Source organism: Lepidothrix coronata, unplaced genomic scaffold (assembly GCF_001604755.1).
Source record: "Lepidothrix coronata isolate B3197 unplaced genomic scaffold, Lepidothrix_coronata-1.0 Scaffold112, whole genome shotgun sequence".
In the NCBI taxonomy this organism is placed as follows: Eukaryota; Metazoa; Chordata; class Aves; order Passeriformes; family Pipridae; genus Lepidothrix; species Lepidothrix coronata.
The window spans coordinates 1,786,131-1,806,684 of record NW_016690292.1 but is presented as its reverse complement, the minus strand read 5'-3'; the positions used below and the strand labels follow the sequence as shown (position 1 = coordinate 1,806,684).

The window sequence follows — 20,554 nt, the reverse complement described above, 5'->3', positions numbered from 1 at the left end:
TCGCTCAAATGAGACTTGAATGCATGTAAAATGGAAAAGGATATTTAAGCGCTAACATTAGGCAGATGTCTTGCCAGAGGCCGATTGAATATATGAGATTTTGAAGTGCTTAACACGTTTTCGGTGCTCCCTCTTAGAATATGTCACCTGGCTTTCTTTTTTTCTCCCCCTCGTTTCTTCCCCCCCCACCCCTCTTTAAGTGAAGGGTATAAATTGAAAGAAAACAAAACTACAAGCCTCAGTTTTATGGGTTTTAACTCTTGCCAGGCAAGACTGTTGGTATTCCTCCTCCAAAGAAGAAATTACCTTGTAGCTCACCTTTGCAGAGCACAGGCTCAAAGCAGCAGAGAGGCAAGCAGCGGTCCCACAATGCAGGGCAGAAGGGATGCTCTCCTTGCTCTGCATGTACAGCTTGGAGAGCAAAAGGTGCCCAGCTGAGCTGCTAAGTGCCACCAAGGTAAAAATGAGAAATAATAACAGTGACCCTTTGTGTACGCTGTTGCCCTGTGCCCCAGCCAGGCTGCAGAATACATGAATATTCCTGGTTTGTGTGCATGAAGCTGATCTGTGCACTAGATGTGAGCCTCCTATCCTCACTCGATTTATATTCACTTGTTTTACACCTCATCCGTGCTAAAGGCTTGCAATAAAGCACACTGAAATGTGAGACTTTCTGGAGCTGTCAGTGGCCCCAGCTCCAGCCTTCGGCTGGTGCTCTGCCTGCAGATGCACTTCCCCAGCCCAGGGCTACAGGGGGAATGCAGGTGAGTTCGAGAGCAGCACCCACGGGTGTCCCTCGGGACAGGCACACACACACACACACACACACACATCCCTGTGTGCATACAAGTGCATTGCTGCACATGTCACTGTGGGTAAATACTGTGAGCAGAGGTGATGCTGGGCAGCGACTGCAGAGGACAGCCTCCTTATGGAGGGGAGGCTGGGTGAAGGGCAGGCCTGGGGCTCTGGTTTGAGTTTGGGGTGGGAGGGAAGATGAATTTGAGGACAGAAGAAAAGGAGGAAGTGGGAGCTGTGGAGCCCTACCTCAGCTGATGCTCCACAATGGGTCCATGGTTCTTTCTAGTGTTTGGGGAAGAACCTTAAGAAGTCATATTACAAATACTACATATTACAAATACTTGCTGAGTCAAGCAATTTGAAGGTTGGAAATGTGCCTTTGGATGCAGAGGTTTTAATAGCGCGATCCTCTGTTCTTGAATATGCAGTGCTCTTTTTGAAAAAAAAAATATTTGGCAGAGGGTGTTTTTATTTCCCTGTGTGACAACTGGCAGATTCTTCCCTCCATTACCAGCAGTAAACCTATGCTTCTGAGCTGGGATTTTCCCTCCCCAAAAGGATCAGGTGTATCAATATAGCTGGGGAGTAGTCCAGAGGGTGGGGCAGTGAGTTGGACTGTGCTGGCTCTGTTCCTGCTCTCGGAGCTGGAAGGACAGTGTGAGCTCAGACAGGGCTACCTCAGCTCTTTCTCCTTAATATAAAGGATTTTCTAAGCTTAGCAGACATACCCAGCAACATTCTCATGCCATATTGTAATATTATCTCTGCCTGTCTATGGCATCCCAGGGCTGGGCATGGTGGTGCCTCTGGGAATGGATGTGCTTAGGTGGGAGGGTGAAGGATGATGCTCTTCTCACAGGGTCCCATGGCTGGGCAAACTCTCCCCTTATTCACTTTTCTTCCTTTTTTCCTCTGCAGTCAGTAATTAATCTGAGCATATTTGTGTTTTAAAGCCCATCCCCACTTGTTGGCTGCTCGCAGCCTGGGCTAGCAGCTCTCATTGCTCCTTGACACTCTGCTGGGAGCATGGAGCCACATCTCTGCACATCCAGCATCTCAGGAGCTACTAATTTCCCCTAATGACCTTTCTGTGTGTCCAGGAATAATTTCTCTTCAGATTCTCTGATTACGAAGCATTTCCCAGAACACAGGGGGCACCGGGGTCTCTCACCTTGGTGCAGATGGAAAGTGCTGTGGGCTGTTTTCTGGTGACCTCAAAGATGCTGTCACAAAAAAACCAAATAGTGTCAGGCAAAGAAGGGCAGAGCAAGATGTGGTGGGAAGGCCTGTGACAAAGCAGGTGAAGTGCCCAGATGGGGGATTTAGCTTGACTCTTAGAGCCAGCTTTGATTCATGTCAGAGGAAAAGAACCAGCCATGGGACTATGGTGCTCCAGCTCCTGCAGTAGCACTCAATGCACATCTGCCCGGGCTTAAATCTTCCTTTAGCATCCCCCTGAAGCTTCCTCTCCCTCGTTTGCACACATGCTCTTTTCCTCTTTCTGTTCTTAATCCTCCCTTCTTTGGCAGCCAGCATGGAAGCAGAAAGTGCTGCACAGAGCATCTTCACCCTGCTGTAAGGGGTTTCGGCTCCTGGTTTCTTTATGCAGGGAGGCACAGCAGTGGCTCTTCTCAGGGGACATAGGCAGCTCTGGGCCCACTGGGATAAGGAATAAGGAGGAAGCTGGCAATATAGCTAAAACATGAAGGCTGTGGGACCTTGAGAGATGGACTGGTCACTCCAGGCAGGGTGACCTTTCTTGAGAGATGTCTCCAGACCTTTCGAGATGCATCCTGGATGCATCCTTTCACGAGTTGCTTTCCCAGTGTTTCATGGTCTTTCTGACATGTCTTTCCCATGGTCTTTCTGATATGTTTTTCCCATGCTAAACCCCCCAGAGTCTGCACTGGAGATTCCTGCTGATGGACAAGTAGGGAAGCACATCATCCCTGCAGTGTGTCCCCATCCTGTGTGCACAAGTGACAGGGGCCTTCTGTGTTGCTCCTGGTCAGCATAAGGACCCAGAGCAAGTTATGACATGGGGTTCACACCCTGGTCCTGCTCAGGGAACCTTGTGTTTAAATACAGCTGCTCTTCCCACTGCCCCAGTGCTTCATTTCTGTGGGATCTGCCGAGCGCTGTGCTGTCCCAAAGGACCTTTGGAGGAAACCTTCCTGGGACCAGCGTGGGTGGCTGCTCTGGGAAGGGCGAGTGGCCATGCTGCCAGGCCTGGCAGGATAAATAGAGTGTGTAAAACGTGAATTAGCTCTGTTGTCATGTGTCACATCAGGGTCATGGCTCTTGCCGCAGGTCTCCTTGATTTATGCCTGGGGACTTCTACTTGATGGCCAGGTACTTCCCAAGGCTTCTTGTGTAGCAAAGACTGCAGGTTCCCCAGCCTCTGAATGAGAGATTAGAGACATTTTTGAGTGAGAAGGGTTTTTTCCAACTCTCTATTCGAATACATGCTGATTCCCTTCCTTGCATGCAATATACACCAGCAGGTGCTCCAGAAAGGGCAAGGAGCCCTGGCCAACAAGTGAGATTGCAACTGAGGAAAAGCAGGCATTGCAACCTCCTGCTTCTCAACTTATCCCTGTCTTTTTTCTTCCTTCTTTTTCCCTTTTCTTTTTCCACCTTCTTCTTTTCCTTTCTTCCCTTTCTCCCTCTCTTCTTCCCCCCTCCCTCCCTCTCTCCCCACCCCCCCGGTATCAAGGCGACATCTCCAAGCCAAGTACTTTTAATTTCGCCCGTGGCCCTTGCTGACACAGTGGATATGCACAGCAAGTTAAATTCCCGCCTGATCAATAAAGCAGAAGCAGTGTGTCCGACTGGTCGATATTTTTTTATCTGTCTTCAGCCCAGTCCTGCTGATGACAGCCCCCTGTGCTTCAGCAAAGGCACTCAAGGGCATCGGGCTTTGGCAACACAGCTCTTTTTTTTTTTATTTAAATTAAAAAAAAAAAAATCCAGATGCCTACAAAAAAAAAAAGTTCATGGAGTTTGGCCTTTGCTTAATAACGTTTTATGATTTATCTTAATTTTTAATTGAAAAAAATTTGCGAATTAATTGATTTCTGGGACTTGCCAATTAACATTGTAATTGGGTGCATGATAAATTTCGAGGGAGCATCATTTTTCTCCCTCTCCCCCTTGTCACCGAGAAGGGGAATCGCGAGGGCAGCTGCTTCCTATCCATACGCCCCCCGCTCTTTCCAGAGGTGCCGCTGCCCTCCTCCCCCCTTGCTACTGTATCTTAAAGAAGGAACAAGAAAGCTAATAAAGTCATGTTATTAGAGTCTCGCCAGAGGTGACCCCTCAAGGCATAAATCCAGGCCGAGGAGATGCTGGGGACAGGTACTATTAAGTGTCTGACCGCGCTGTGCAGGCGGGACTGGGTACCTCTCCTGTGGCACCCTCTCCCTGGCTGTGGGGAAGGCAGCCTGCCCTCCTGGGGCTCCCAGGGGCTTTCCCAGAGGGTTCTGACACCCTCCAAGGTTTTCAACTGATCATTTCATTGCCTGTGATGTCTCCCTGATGCTCATCCTGGGTGTGAGCCCTCCACGCAATGCTCGTCCAGGGAGAGACCCAACAACAGCAAAAACCACATCCCACGGTTCCTGCTGCATCCAGGGGTTGTCCTGAAGTCAATGTCCAACAGCAAAACCAGGCTGCTGGGACAGGCTGATGTTTGGGAGCTGCTCTGGGGACACAAAAGGGGTTGTTCACATCCTTCTCTCCCCTGATCCCCTCGGGGAGCAAGTTCTGCCACCCCACACCAAGGTGTTGAGCATGGAACCTCAGCTCTGGAGTCGTGGGTGTCCAGATTCAGGCACGGGTACATCTCCAGGTGGGTGGTATCACCTAAAGATTTCTCCAGCAGTATGACTCCTGTCAGATTTAAATTAAACACACTCTGTCACTGGAGAAACCTGCCTGGAAGTGTCAGCTTCTTGGTGATACCTGAGCAGGGCCAGGACCACCTGCCTGCACGAGGCAGCTAACAGGGTCACGTCCCTGTGGGGATTGTGGAGAAGTGGGTGAGCTGACTGCTGCCAAAATGAGGAGTGAGGACACAGTGTTAGGCCAGGGCAGTGAGAACACATTTTGGGGACTGAGACAGTGGAAATACCAAGTAAATTGAAGCATGGTTAGTGTCTCTAGTGATTCTCCCACCCACTTCACATGCTGGCATGGATTATCTTGTAGTCAGCTCCGGTGTCCTGTGCCCATGAGTTTGGATGGGGCTCCACTGTGCCATCCTTCTGCACCCCAGATTGTGCAGGTAGTGAAGGATGGCAGTCCAGGTGGAGGGTCCCAGGCTTCCCTGGCAGAGCCACAGCTCTCCCCACCAGTCGAGACACCGGGCCAGCTCCAAGTCTGCCAGTGTCAATGGCAGGAAAACATGGGGGAATGGAGAGAAATTTATGAGGAGAGGAGTCTGTTTATTATCTAGCCAATGTGGTGCTGCTGATACCGTGGATTTATCTTCTTTCATCCCCTCTCTGATTTGTGTCCCTGCCCCTCAGTGTGGCAGATTAATCACGGACAGAAAAGGAAGAAAGACCCTCCAGCTTCCTCTCGTGCACTCAGAGGGTGGCAATGACAACAGCCTGGACCCTTCATCCATGGCTTCTCCAGCAGAGAGAGCACAAGCCAGGCAGCTTCCTGGCCTGCTTAAGAGATGCCCCATTCCTCTCCTGCCTGGCAGACCCCAGGGAAGGCAGAGGTTGCTGTCCATAATCTGTGGGTCAGAAGCACTTCTCATGGGTTAGAGTTTCCAAGGTAGCACAGCACGTGAAAAAATGTGTGGGTCATATTTTCCCTCGTTCATGCAGTGCCCTAAAAGTGCTATGAACTCTCCTTGAACTGCCTTCAGACCCGCGGTACCCGCAGCCCACTCCCTGACTCCAGGGCATGGGTTTGCAATCTGGGGTTTGGGACTTTGCAGGGCAAAGCCTTCCTCTGCTGCCAGCTCTCATGGCAGCAGGAGTCCTGGGAAGGGATGTGTGGAAACCCAAGGGTGAGAAATAAATCTCCGGTCAGTTATTTGCCCTGAAGCGATGCATGTCTTCTGCAGAGCCTCTTCTGAACTGCCATGTGAGCTGGGAATAATTAAACAGTCATTATAGCCATGGTAGCAATGAGCCCCCCAGATCAATCTAATGCATGACCTTTCCCTCTGATTTTTCTTTTTATTTTTCCAGCCACCTCCTTTTCAAATAGTGGGAGAGAAATAAAACAACGCCCCCACCCCACTCTCCTGTTTGGCCAGGCACACATGGACCACACATCCTCACCCAGAAACCTGTTACCCACTCTGAGCAGAGACATGGGGCACCAGAGGTTGATAAAGGAAAACCTAGCAGGGCATAAAGAGTCGGGGATGCAAATAGGACAGAGCAAATAGAGGATTTCAGCATGGTCAGGTCATGGCACAGTGTTTTATGATTCTGCTGCATTTCTCCTTCAGCTTCAGGTTTTTGGGGGAAGTGGGTGACTGCCCTGTGGGGTCAGATTTGTCACAACTGACCATGTTGGACACTGAGGTCTCACAAATACTGACTGGTGGAGCATTTGGGAAGCATGTCTGGCACTGTATGTGCAGAGTGTTTCTAGTCCTGACTGCAGCTTCTCTGGTAATTTTTTACCATCACTTCACCCCTTTCCCCATCATGGGATGCAGGTGCTGCTGGAGGAGCCACAGCAGGTTAAAAATCCAGTTTCCCAGGCACAGATCTCACCTGGCCATGCTGGGGACTGTCACCTGCAGCTAAGTGTAGCTTTAAAAAAAAAAATCAAACTCCTATTTCCTTATTTAGGCTTCAGAAGACACTTCCTCCTATTTAAACTGGTGTTCACAAAAATCCAGTTCCCTCTCTACCCAAAAACTGCTTCCCTACTGCTGGCCTTGCCATCCACACAGGTGTGCTAGAGGCTTGCTCTGCTGCCAGGGTTCCCATCCCAAGGCTGCATGTTCAACCCACAAGTCCTGCAGCTAAAAATAAAGTTTCTGCTGGATTTCTTTTTTTTTTTTTTTTTTTAAAAATACATCTATCGGCTGCAGCCTGTAGAAATCTTTTGGTTTTGCAGGATCTCATGTGGGAGCTGCATGTGGCTGGTGCCTGTCAAGCAGAGGGCTGCTGAGACTGATTCTGTGGAAGAGTTGCAGAGCTGGAGGACTCCAGCTGGCACAGCAGCAGTCCTCTTAGCTGCTCCTTACTGTCCTTCAGGGACGAGCACAAACAGCTGTAGCTGCCCGAGCTCAAGGAACTTCTTCTCTTGCAGTTGTTATTAATTATATGTGGGGAATGCTGCCATTCCAGGTCTGGAGCTCAGCCCTTCATTGAGGGATGCCCATCATAAATCCTGCCTTGCTCTAGGTGGGGACTCTGCAGAAATCTTGTTTGAAGATGCTTGGGGAGTCCAGGTGGCTGTGATGGGCTGGAGCACATCATCAGAGGTGTTTTAGGCTTTATTGTTGTTGCACTGAGACTTCAGGCAAGTCCCATCACTGCTCTGTGCTCAGATTTCTTCTCTGAGAACGTTTCTTTCTCTCTCAGTCTCCTCGCTCAAGCTGTAGCTACAATTGCAGCAGAGCCTCCCTGCCCTTGCTCCAGGATGCTGCAGTGATGCCCCGGTGCTGGCACAGTCAGTGTGTGCGCTGAGGTGGGTGCAGGGGAGGAAAGCTCCTGATCCTGCTTCCCTGGATCTGCCAGAGCTGCCTGGGCTGGGGGGGTCAGCAAGAGCCCTGCCTGTGTGTGGTGGGCTGAGGACACCAGAAGCACACCCTGGGTCATGTTCTCTGCCGGAAGCTGATGAGCCATCTCCCATGGGGAACAGGCCTTCTGCTTGTTGCCTGACTTGGGCACACAGAAAACTTCTCTCTTCTTTTGGAGGAAAGCTGAGATTCCTAAAACGGCTCGCAAGAGCAAAAGCTTAAAGGAAAAGTACCACCTTGCTCATGGTAAAACACGATCAGATCACTTAACCTTCAGCTCATGCCCTGGGTTTTCCCTGTGGGAAGGAGCAGCATGGGGATGATAAGGGACCACTCCTTGCTTATTGCCTATTTTATTTCCCTATGGCAAGCACACCCCAAAAGGCAGGACCATAACAAAATAAATAGACTTGAAGGTCATAGTAACCATGGCAGGGATACAGGAAATCCCAAGGCTGTGGGTAAGGAAGGCACATGTTTGGCTTGCTGAGCTGCCCTTTGGGATATCACTGTTGAAGCACTGGGTCTGAACGGCCCCTTGGGGCTCAATCAGGGACGTGCCAGGGGATTCCCAGTTGCACCTGGGGATGCTCCTAACCAAATCTGTGCTTAGCATTAATGGACATCTGCACATCTGTGGTGTAGCCTGAGTCTTGCTTTCATTGTGAAGGGCCTTTTTGAGAGTAAATGCTCCTCTTAAAGATGTTGGACCCTAATATAGAGGAGTGATGGGTCCCCAGCAAGCACCCTGGGGCAGGTGGAGACCTGGCTGTGCTGCTTCTGTTAATGGGTGATGCAGCTGGCAGCCTTGCATCACTTGGAAATGCAAAGTCTTCAGGAGAGAGAGAAGGAGGTTGCTGGGTCTTCCCAGGGCATTTCTTACTCTTCTTTGGTACTTTGGGGGGGTTGCCTAAAAGGGAAAGAAGTTGTTTGGCTGTAATGAACTAGATAAACAATTCCCCAAATAGATTAAAACTAACTGTAACTTAGAAAAGCGGGTAGTAATTATATTTTATTAGCTAGCAAAACACCATTTTTTTATTTCATAAGATAATTCTGTGTAAATCACCTTAATTAGAAGTGTCAGACGAGCCCGTGAATATCGTACTTAGTAACTAATTTCCTATGTACAGGTTATAATTTAAAACACATGGATCACTCGCCGAGTGGAAATATGCTAGCCATGAAATAATGTGAGGAGTGTTGGGGTTATTACTATGTAAATGTGTAATCATTTCAGACCACTGCAGCCTGGCTGGGTGATTAAAGAGAATCCCAAGGTCTCCAAAGATTGTGCTGTCTGCAAGGGCCTAGAGCGAAAAAACTTTAAAAGGCACCGAAAAGTGTTTGAACTTTAAAGGTCTTGATTTCCCTTTTACCATTTTTAATTTGTCTGCGGTGTTTATGGAGGGGAAGGTTTCTCTTTGCTGACGGCCTTTCGATCCTCAGCCTGCTGCCAGCATCCTTAAGAGGCGTGGGGGGCTGCAGCCCTCGTAATTTGGGGGCTGTTTAACAGGATGGAGAAAAGCGCCATTAAATTGCAGGATCTAGGTGCTTGGATGACCAGGGCTTGCACCCATTCCTGACCCATCTCTGGAAATAAATAAAAACAACTTGAAGAGTCTAGCGATAGAGTAGGGCTACATTGCAAGAAGGAGGGTGGGGGTATTAATAATCCTCCAGATGAAGAATAAAATAAAGTCTGCCAAGTTATCTAAACCGATCCCCTTCCTTATCGGTCCCAAGCAGAGGCTTGGTGTTTTGGCTGACCAGAGAGACTCTCACTCTGAAAACTGCAGTTTCCTGGCGGTAATGCCGTTTTTAGGAGGACTTAATGATATTCTTCCCCTTCCCCTTGAAAAGAAATAATTTTAAACACCTTTAACAAGAAAAGACAGGAAATGAGTTTGGTTTTTTAACATGGCATTTGGATTATAAAAGTTGTTTCACACTTTGTGCGACTGAGAAGTTCAAGGTAGTGGTGGAGATGTAGAGGGAATGGAAATCTTTCCCATCATGCTTGTTCTTGTACAGGCTGGAGATGGTGCAAGGTCTGCATCTCAGTGGGCAGCAGAGACTTAATTCTGCTCTGTGCTGTCTCCTGAGAGCAGGGGGCAGAGTTGGGGGACAGGCCACAGGGGCATCCTGCATTCCCCCCAGTGAGCATCCAGCAGCACATCCCCTCAGGGAAGTGGGGCTGTGTGGGAGATGATGCCCCAGCCCATCCATTGGTGGTCTCCAGAAGCTGTAGCTGGGAGCAGAGCTGTGGCATTTGGGGTGACCTGATGGCAGTGGATAACTGTGTATTTCCACCGTTTCAGGGCTGGGGGCGGAAGGCAGTGGCAATGGGAGAGGAGGGGGGCCATAGCCCCAGGAGAAAACACCTTCCTCCATCCCTGCTCATTTCATAACACCCAGCCATCTGCCAAATCAAGGCAGATTAAAGCCAGCCAAATTCAATTTCTCCCTGCTGGCACTGCAGCTCGGCATCTGGGGCTAAAGTGTCCCCGACAAAGCGAACATGACAGGCACATTGCTTTTTTGTCACATCTAGTACCGTGTTGATCTTCTAAAAGTCTCATAAAAATTTATTGATGTCTCCCATATTGCTGTGATTGAGAAGAAAGGAGCGCGGGTGTGCGGAGCCGGGTGCGCGCGCGCGGGCGAGCGTGTGTGCGTGTGTATATTAATGCTTCTGAAGTAGATCTGATTTGATATGTCTTGTTCTATTGTCAGCATCTGTTTAGCGAGGCTTTTTAATACTTTCTGGCTGCCGATCACTCATCCTTAGCCTGGGATGCAGGCTTGCATACAAATTTTGTTATTAAACACAATTCCATTCCCCCCCCTTCCCCAACCTCCGCCTCCCCCCCGCTAACCTCCCCCTCCACCCACCCACCCATCCATCATCTCCCTGGGGCTATGGGGAGCTGGGAGCCAGCCACCCCACCGGCGTGTGCTTACAAGCACAGGCACTGGGCTTGGCAACATATTTCAAGAGCCTTTTGCCTGCTGCAGGTGCTTTGCATTGACAAATCGAATCATGGGGAAATAATTTATTTCCTAATGCTGTTTGCAGCATGTTAGCAGGAGAATTTACATGAGAGAGATTACTTTAATAACCAAAAAATTACAGTGCAGGCCTCCCCGCCATGTCGGTTTTGATATGTAATTGTTTCAAGTTTAACCTGTCTGGAGGGGGGAAGGTGTTATTAAATCTATAGCATCTCCCGCTGGCGAGGGCAGGCGAGGAGGAGCACTGTGGCAGGGACCTCCTTCCCTGCTAAATGGGGAACAAGCTGAATTAACAAATCACTCCAGCCTCCAGCAGAGCTGCTGCTTCCCCAGTGCAGCTGAAGCTGAGGGGATCTTCTTTCTCTTGCTCTTATGCTGATTTAATTCTCTTCTCTTTCCTTCCCTCCTTTTTTCCATTGTTCCTGACCCTACACAGGGCTCACCACCTCCACTCCCCACGCCCTGGCTTTCCTTATGTCCCTGCAGATGTGCTCCTCGCTTTTCCCCAGGGCTGAGAGAGGAGCTGTGCAAGCCCCAAGGAGGGGAAGAGTCAGTATTTGATTCATGTGGCTGGGTTGGGGGAGTTCCACTCACAGGGCCATTTTATTCCAGCTGCAGAAATAGTTGGCACTGCCCTCCTTACCATGCCACTCCAGTCAGGGTGAGGAGGCTCTCATTGGTCCAGTGAAGAGGAACAATGTGCTTTACTATTTGACCTTGTGAGATCCCTCAAAGCACTCCCCTCCTTGCCCACCAGTTTTGTGATTCTGACCCCATTGTCTTCTCTCTTGGCAGCAAGAGCTCCATCCTGAAGGATGCCATGGCAGCGGGCACCCCCAAGGTAAGTGAGCACAATTCAGCATTCTTCCCCCCAATGCTCTTTACACCCCCTCATCTTCCCAACCTGCTTCATGTCCTGCTACTCAGTGTCTCCCAGGAAGGTGGCCACGCTTTGGGGCCAGCCAGCACTGGGGAAAGCTGCTGTCCCCATTCAGCCGCTGGGCTGGAGCATCCAAGTCCCTGCACAGGGCTCTGTGATCCTCCTCTCCTGCAGCCAAGGGATGGTGGAGCTGAAGGACCCGGCGGGCTCTGGGACTCCAGATTGTGTCTAATGACAGCTAATGAAAGCTGATCACACGCAGGCTGAGCTCAGCCTGGGAAATCACGTATGGGAGTTGCGGGAGCCAGAGCCATATGCCAGCTTTGGAAGAGTGGACTGGGCCTGCCTCAGAGGAGCAAAGCACACCCGAGGAGGAGCCCAGATCACTAAAAGACCCCGTCTCAGCCACATCCCCCTCCCCAGGACCCACCTCCCACCCCCTTGGCTCAGAATGCAGAAATACAATGTGCACAGAGCACTTTTTACTGATTGGTATTACTGTTAGCTGGACTACATGTGACACAGCAGTGGGAGGGACTGGAGCTTGGGCAGGCAAGTGGGCAGCAGGGAGCACTGCAGGGGCAGCTGAGCATTGCACAGCCTCTGAAAACCATGCTGTGCTCCCCAAGGGGGGCAAAGGCAAGTGGTCCAAGCTCTCCTATGCTTCTGGTGGCACAGTCCAAGCAAGGGAGACTTCCCACTTCCAGACAAGTGCAGGGCGTCTCTCATGGGAGGTGTCTTCATGCTTGTTTTACTAGAATCAACTTCAGGTCTCATTTTCCCTTTTTTTTTCTGGAAGCATATGGTCATATTTTGGCATGTGATGTCAGAAACAAAGACTGAGATTTCAGCTCCAGGTTTTCCCCTTGGGGCTGGGTGTCTTGCCAAGCACATCAACACCTTGTCTGCCCCACCAGGGGGGAGCCACCATGCTGACCTAAGTTCCTGGAAGGTAGGGATGAATCCCAGATAACCCCAACAATTTCCCAAACTGTCCAAGGGAAAACAGAAATCACAATGATACTCCATAGTGCTCCACACCTTTGTCTACTGTGTGACTATACTTGTCTCCCGTGCCCTGTCCCAGGTAGACTAGGAGCAGAGTGGAGACCTGACTGTTTCTCCATGAAGAACAAGCAGAGCAGAAAGCAATCCCCAAACCCACCCACCATTGATAACCCATGGAGTGTGAGGCTGCCTTGGCATGTCTTGAAGGAGCTGGAAAGGGCACCAGCAAAATGAAAGCAGCTGGACTCTGCAATCTTCCCTTTCCCTCCTCATCAGGTCTCAGTGTAGATAACTCAATGGTCCCAAACACATCGCCTGTGAGGGAGAAGGACAGCTAGAAAGACAGATTAGCTGTTTGGAGGCAAACACAGTGAGTGACTGACAGAGACCAGATAAAGAAGAAGGTCCATCTCGCGGCAGGGCTGGGCTTTTGAAGTTTCCATTGACAAAGAATCCCATTTGCCTTGAGCGGGGGGATTAAACTGGGACTGGAGCGTCGTTCTATGTAAAAGAGATCAATCGTCCCCTGTCACCACATGGATCTTTTCCCTTTGCCCGTCACGTCTGGGGCTAAGAACATTAACTTCAAGAAGCCAGGAGAGCAGGGAGGGAGAGGGTGAAATCAGGAAATCTTTCATTCCCTTCTCAGAGAGCTTGAAAGCCTCTCGGCCCAGGAGGATTCATTATTTCTAGGTGGCTTTTGCTGGGAGACAAGTCCTGTGTGGCATGGGAAGGTACAATGCTGTCACCTTCACCTGAGTTTGGTATTAAAGACTCCTTTGTACCCAGGAGGAGGGTGGTGGGGAAATGAAGGCTGCTCTTTCCCTTTGTGCCCGCTTTATGTTTACAATGTGGGATGCAAGTAGCCCATCAAGATGTGATGTCCTTCTGAGAAAGTCCTGCTGGGGACAAAGCTGGGCCTCTGGACCACCCTTAACAGGGGTCCCAGGCAGTGGGATGAGGGACAGACCCCCAGGGTGGGCTTGGAGACCATGTGCAGGCACCCAGGCATCATTGGAGGTCTGGCAGGCACCACCTGGGAAGAGCTGGGACCTGTACCATGTCTGACTTCCTACCCTGGGCACTGATAGAAGGGGTTGAGAGGACCATGGGGACTGCTGCAATGTTTCCTGTACATTCCTTCTCCTGATGCCAACAAAAGGGGCAGCACCTCCAGCAGCTCAGCAGTGGGAGAGGGGGCTGCACCTTCCCATCCCTCAGGAGCATCACCTGGCAAAACAAACAGGGGCAGGCTGGTTTCACTCAGAGACATGGGAACTGGGATAGGGTGCAGGCTGGCAACTACTTTTGTGGTCACCGGTGGCACTGAGTCCACTTTAGGGCTCATGTAGGACCTTTGCTTATAGCACCACTACCATCACTAGTTCTGTGCTGGCCTAAGGATCTTTCTGGGGTGCAGCTGGGGCAGGGGATTTAACCTCCCCATGGTCTGTCTCCTGGCTTGGCTCCCATCCCTTCCCCACAGTTGCCCCAGCAAATGCCTCTCCTGGCAATAAAAGCCCAGATGTAAATGTATGTTCCTCGCTCACTGCTCCCCTGCCCCTGAAGAGCTGTCACTCGCTGCGCCGGGTCAATTTTCATGGCAATATGTCAAAGAAAATCCAATCACTCAACATGGGATGTGATGAATGCAGGATTATTGTATCAGATTCTTCTATTATCGGAGCCGACTGAGGCAGTGACGGTCAAGCGAGGGCTGTGAGCTGGGGGGCACCAGCCAGCACGTCTGCTTGGTGCCCAGGCTCCCTCTCTGCAAAGGCAGCTCAGGGGGCAGTGGTGAGCACCAAGTTCTTCAGCACTCAGGATCCTTGTTTGCTATTAGAGACCATGCCCAATCAGTGGTGATATGCCAGTGTGGACAAGACACTTGGACAAGCAGATTGTCACTCAGGAGGACACTTTCTGAAGGTTTGTCCAAGCCAGCTATGCCTCAGACCTCTGTGAGCCCTGAGCTTCCCTGAAGCACTCCCCAGCATGGCCAGAGGCTGGGGCTCAGGCAGAGCAGGCGGCAGGGATGTGTTCCAGAGGCACATGGACAACACCACAGGCTCTGTTTGGACTGGTTGCCCAGGGGTCTGTCTGTAGCTGTCAGCAGTGTGCAGTTCCCCTGGGCATCATTCCTGGACTTCACACTCTCCCCTTGCCTTTCCCCTCTTGCCTTGGCTGCCTCTTGCAAGGTGTTGTGCAGGAGAGGAGCACACATTGTGTTGAACCCATTCTGATGAGGTGTCAGACCAGCTGTTCCCACTCTTCCTTATGCAGCTGGTGGGAATTTTGAGAGTCAGTGTCCCCAGGTCCTCCTAGCTACCTAAGAGCACTTCTTCACTACTGCCCATGTGGCCTGTGGCTCTCCCTCCGTGGGCTGTTGTCCAGAAAACCCCATATCATCACTGTCCAGAAAGATCTCAGTCCCTAAATTTCAGGGTATTAACTGCAGACTGTTGCCTGTCACCTAACAGGCAAACTTACATCCCCTGTGGAAGTGCTGATACTGACCACTGAAAGGGAAGAGACTGGGCTCCATGAAGCATCCCAACTCCTGTGGCAGGTTTAGCACTCGTTTCCCGCTTCTGCTTCCTAATACATGGCTGCAAATTGCCTTTCCCACTAGCAGTCCAGCTCGTGCTCTGGCTCTTGCTGAAAACAAACACTGACATGAGTGGCCACGAACAAAATCCATCTCATGCACCCAGCAGATGTTTGTGGCTGGTTTGTTTAGGTGTGCACCCAGCTCCACGGAGGGTGCCCGCAGGCAGGTGGCCAGCACACTGCTCCCAGACCTCCGGCAGAGCTGGGAAGCAAGCCACAGTGCCAGAGCCCTTTGATTCCCCCACCCACCCCCGTGATTTTACAGCTTCAATGAGCAGTTTGAGAGAGAATTACAGCATCTAGTGGGAAATTTGACCACTAAAGCCCTCCAAGGAGAAAGTGCTTCGAAGCAAGCAAGATTTGGAGCCTTAAACCTTGACAGAATGTCTGTATTAAGCCCTTCCCAGCTGCCTCACTCGAGATGAAATTTCTAGCACGATCATTTAACTTCTCCATATCACATCTGGTGGTAGGAACTGAAAATGGGTGTCAGGGCCCCAGGGTTTTAACTCCTTCTCCTGTGTCACTGACACACTGGAGAGGTTGGAGAAGTCATTTGCTGTATCTGTGTCCCCTCCCTCTGTAACTGTGATTTACAAGGAAAGATTAAAAAGCTAAATCTGGGTACTGTGGCAAAGCTGTGGCCAAGCCAGGGATATGAGAACAACCCACAGATACACAGAGGAGAGGAAATTACGTAGGATGAGTGTTGGCTGGCCAAGCTCCCTGCCATTTTGGGGTGATGAATACCAGAGTCACTCCAAAAACAAGTCTCTGCCAGGTTTTATTCTATAAAGCAAATTACCCCATGAACAAACAAAGCCCCTCACTCCCCTTGGGCCAAACAGCTGTACCCTTACTTTAGACTGGGGGAAACCACTGCATTCGGCAGAAGAAGCAGAGAGGGATGTGGTTGTAGAGGGGAGCAGAACAGGCTGGCAGACCCCGACAGACTTGGGCCAGACCTCTTTCCCCCTCCATCTCCGGAGTGCTGATGGGCAGTTCTGCTGGAACTGTGTAGCTGGTGTCTCGTCCAAGAGGACCCAGAGCTCCATTACAATCCCAGATGTCACTGTAACATGCACAGAAATAAATCAGTAGATCACATTTCTATAAGCTTGTTCTGCTTGCAAACCACTGGAATCTTTCAGCAAAGGCCAAAAGCTGCTGATACTATTATTTCTGTTCCCTTTTCACACCCTTCTCACATTTAAGCCTTTCATTCCTAGCTCCATCCCACCTTTATCTCTGCCAGCTAAAAGCCACTAGATAATTTTACCTCTAACTTTCCCGGTAGCAAATGTGGACCCTCCAAAAGCTTCTATGAAACTCAGCTCTAATAGCAGCATCTTTGTGTCGGGGATCCTCCAGCAATAACATAAAAAATGGCTGGCAGAGTTAAGGGAGAAAATCGCAGCAAGGCCTGGTATCACTCATTGCTTTCGGGTTACAGTTCCCAAGTGATAACAGCTATTAGCAACACTTTGACGGCTTCCCTACCGTGGAGGGGAGGGCAGGAGACAGAAAACATGTCAAGCCATCACCTCCATGTTAACTGATAAGTACCTATTTAGACGGCAGAGTTAAAGCTGAATGCATCAAGCAGGGAACACTTTGTGCCAAAAAAAAAAAAAAAATTTAAAAAGGCCATATAGATACATAAAAAGCAGGGTTAGGGTATTTGTTCTGCTGACAGCAGCCGTGATGGATTGTTTAAGAAAAATAGACTCCTTGTGTTTTTCCAGGGCTATCAGAAAGCAGGACTCCGGCACTTTAATACTCTCAAATGACTGGCCTTGAGAGGCAGCAGAATGTCAGAGCCACCGGCTGGGCTCTCCCAGCGCTGACACCTGCCCCGGCCGCCCGCCACAGGCAGCGCTTAGGGCTGGGGGCAGCGTGTGCCGGCAATTTCCATCCATTTCCTCGGGCTGGCGGCTGCACCCTGACACCCGTCCCCTCCCCTCGTGCTGCCCCCGGCCCACGCCTGGAGCGCCCGTGGGTCAGGAGCCGGTGTCGCGTTGGCACGTGTGTCCTCGCTGACATTGCCTCGGAGCTGCCCACGGCTCCTCCGGCCCAGCAGGGAGGAGCAGGTCTGGGGATCGGCGCCCTGGGATCACAGCAGCTGGCACACCGGCTGCATGATGCACGTTTGGCTCATACCAAACCTGCCCCTGTATTTATATACTTAAACCGCGTGTTGTTCCTAGTGGCGGTGAGCTGCTGAAACACTCGCAGACAGCGCAGCCCGTCGCCGCAGAATTGCACAGTCCACGGAGCGTGCTGGGAGCGGCCGAGGGCGTGAGCCTTGCCGTGTGAGCAAGGCTTATGTGGTCCCCGCTCCCTGCCGGGAGCCGTGGACACAAGCAGGTAAAGCCATACATCCAGATGTATCTCTTCTCCTTGGCGCGGCACAGCTGTGCTCCAAAGGGTGGGAAGGAATCACTGAGCACGGCCATGGCTGCCCAGCATGGCAGGAGGGGCAGGGGGAAGGAGAGAGTACAGGGCTTGGACAAGATTGATGGCCTCGTTGCCATTAAGAAAAAAATTAGCCGGTGGCGGCTATCATATTAAAGGGTGAAGAAGCCGTGAATTATTTTCTTAAAGATCTTATCACTTACAATGATAATTTTACCTTCCAAAAGGCCACTTTTAATGAGGCAAGCCAGGCAAAAAGTCATGATTTAATGCCAGATTTTTTTTTCCAAACACATTTTACTGCTTTTTTGTCCATGTTTAAAAAGCGCCGGTGACCTTTTTTTATTTAGCTTGCCCCAGGTGTAATGCTCAGGCTGATCCTCTCAGGGTTTATAACCTCCACAGAGAGTGCCTCTACCCAATGGAGAGATGATTTAAAGAGGAGGGAGAAATATGAGGCTGCACCGCCGCTCGCATGAGGCCCTTGCTCTGCCTTTGATGGTGGGAGCTGTGGTTTGACAGTGGAGGGGAGACCAGCGAGAGAGGAGGGTGCTCTCACCCCAGTATCCTCACTCAGACACACCTTGAAGGGGAGCTGGGATGTACTGGCAGTCAGGTAGAGATGAGCTGGCTGGAGGCCTTTCCCCAAGTGGAAAGGAACATCTCAACATCAAGGCTTGTTCCCACCCTGCCGAAGCAGCTGGTCCTCAAGTTAGGAGCATCTCCACAGAGCCGTACAGCACACTGCCTGTCTGCACACAGAGCACCCAGCGCCATGTTTTTGGGGTGGGATGCCAGAATTTAGGTCTACCCTGCAGCATGGGCATGCCTGAGGGCTGGGAGAGCACATGTAAAGCTACATTTTTCCTCCACAACCACCTTCCCAGAACCTAGTTGAGAGAGGAATGGGAATTGCTGCCTTTTTTCTGCTTGCCTGAATCCGGCTGGGAATGAGCAGAATGGGTGCAGGGGACAGCAAATCCTTAGCTTGGCGTACTGTGGTCAGGTGTCCTCACCACTTAGCCGTTGGAAAACAGCCTCAACATGACAATTGGGATAAAAGAGGCCAAAATTGGGATGGCAGAGAGGCCTAATGCAAGATTGAAAGTCACCCTGATGGCAAGTGCCTTGTCTAATCCCTTAGTCTCTGAGCCTGCATCCCTGCCTGCCCCCATGGCTGCCTGAGAGGCAAAGTGTGGCACAGCTCACGGAAATGAGAAAAACAAATGAAGTCAAGTTTCCTAAGAGTGAAGGGGAAGTGTGACTTGGCATCTCTAACGCTGTGTTTAACATGCCGGCGAGGTATTTAGAATTGAAGTGCTTGCACACAATTTAAAAATAGACAGTTTATTAATCTAAACTGCAAGTGTATGTAGAAGAGGCCTTGAGATTGACATCTTTGGGATTAGTTTAGCCCTGCGTTTTTCCAGAGGTCATTGCCATGGTGCTCAGGAGGTTTGTGGAATAAATGGGGCCGGCATTCTTCCCGGGACCACATGCTAAAAACTAATACATAACGTTTAATTTACTGTCTCCATAGCTAGCCCAACCATTTTTCACATAATAATATTGAATTAGAGCTACCAGAAGCTGAGGGGGGAGCTGGAGGCGGGGAGGGTTTGTCTGTCTGTCGTCAAGGAATGGGGAGATGGGTATTTTTTCCCCTTCTCTAGAATACATTGGGAGACAAAACAGATTTAACCCTCCCAGCTCCAGGGTGCTTGGCTTATTAGAGGAGGGAAAGGGCATTACCATTGCTGCAGTCAGGGCTGTTGTTCTGAGTCACAGCTGAAGGCTTTGAGCCCCATCCCTCTGTTTGATAGGACATGTGTAATCCTGCTTCTTCAAAAATGGTCCTCATTCTCCATTTAGAAAATAAAGAAACTGCACAACAGCAGGAGCTTGGGGTCTGCACTCTGCAGGAATTCTACAGTGGGCTTCTCCAGAAATAAGTGAGCTGTTCACCAAAATCCATCAGCAGTTGTGTTCAGCCAACACATGAAGCCAGAGGGCCCCCCTGCTCTGCCTGTCTGTCCCCTGGGAAGCGGGGGCTGGTCTCTTGAGGCAGCCCTTACTGGGTGCCCCCAGCCCTGCGGGCTCCCACTGGCCCTCCCAGTGCCTGGCATCCCTGGGCTGAGCTGAGGAGCAAGTCAGCTCTAATATGTGGTCAGCACAGCCCTCAGTTGGCAGAAGGGATTGTGCCTGAGGAGATAACAAAGCACCCCAGCAGACAATTCCTCTGTGACCCCTTTCAGGACATCACACCTCTCCACAGCTGGTAGAACCATGCTTTATGGCAGAGACCTGCAGTGCATACCAGGACATGACTCTTGCCCTCGTGACTCTTGCAGTGCTGACAGCTCATACCCATGGGGTTGAACCCAGCATCCCAAATCCCGCTCCTCCACCTCCATCCCCAGCCTGCCTTCCCTCCATGTCTGTGCCAACTGCACTGCTGTGCTTTTCTCACCGGAGAGCTGTCCAAGCCTGGGGGATTGCATCCTGCTGACTGAACCAATTTGTATGCTGAGTCATTTTTCCACTTGCTCATATCTTTCCAAAAAATGCACATTTTTTCACATTTCATTTCAGCCCAGAGGCAAATGTTTCTGGAATACTTCCCTTTCTCTAAGGTATTATGCTTTTTAATAATGTTGTCACCACACTTGACCTGTCCAATTCAGATGATATCTACACTTCCCTTCACAAACACACACATCTCCGAGCAGTCATTTATTGTCAAATCCTGCCAGCTGATTCTCAGAAACAAACATCTGGAGAGCTGCATTTCCAGTGTACATTTTTTTCACAATGCACTGGGCTATATTTAGCCTTGTTTAGCTAATTTATAATTTAAATTAGAATTTTAAATTGCATTTTTCCCTCGAACTATTCTAATAATAAAGTTCACTTGCAGCTCAGTGTACATTTCTTTAGATGCTGTCAAACTCCCACAGTAATTTTCCTGCTAGAGTTCACTGTGTGTAGAATTTAGACTTACCTACTATTGACTTGAAGTTTATCAGTGATTTCTTAGGTCTCAAATATCACTGAGCTTTTTAACCTTCTAAAAGGCCCTTTTTTTTTTTCCCTGTGCTACTTAT

The 20,554-nt window shown here is 50.2% G+C and overlaps 1 protein-coding gene across 6 annotated transcripts in view; it reads left to right on the top strand.

Annotated features, from left to right (window-relative positions):
- The window catches only part of RNF220 (ring finger protein 220), a 214,246-nt gene that overhangs the window by 132,490 nt on the left and 61,202 nt on the right, over window positions 1–20,554 (top strand). For all 6 annotated transcript variants that reach the window (XM_017824756.1, XM_017824752.1, XM_017824753.1 and 3 more), the window contains exon 3: window positions 11,333–11,378. In XM_017824756.1, coding sequence (XP_017680245.1) covers window positions 11,333–11,378 — 46 coding nt within the window. The remainder of the gene's footprint in view (window positions 1–11,332; window positions 11,379–20,554) is intronic.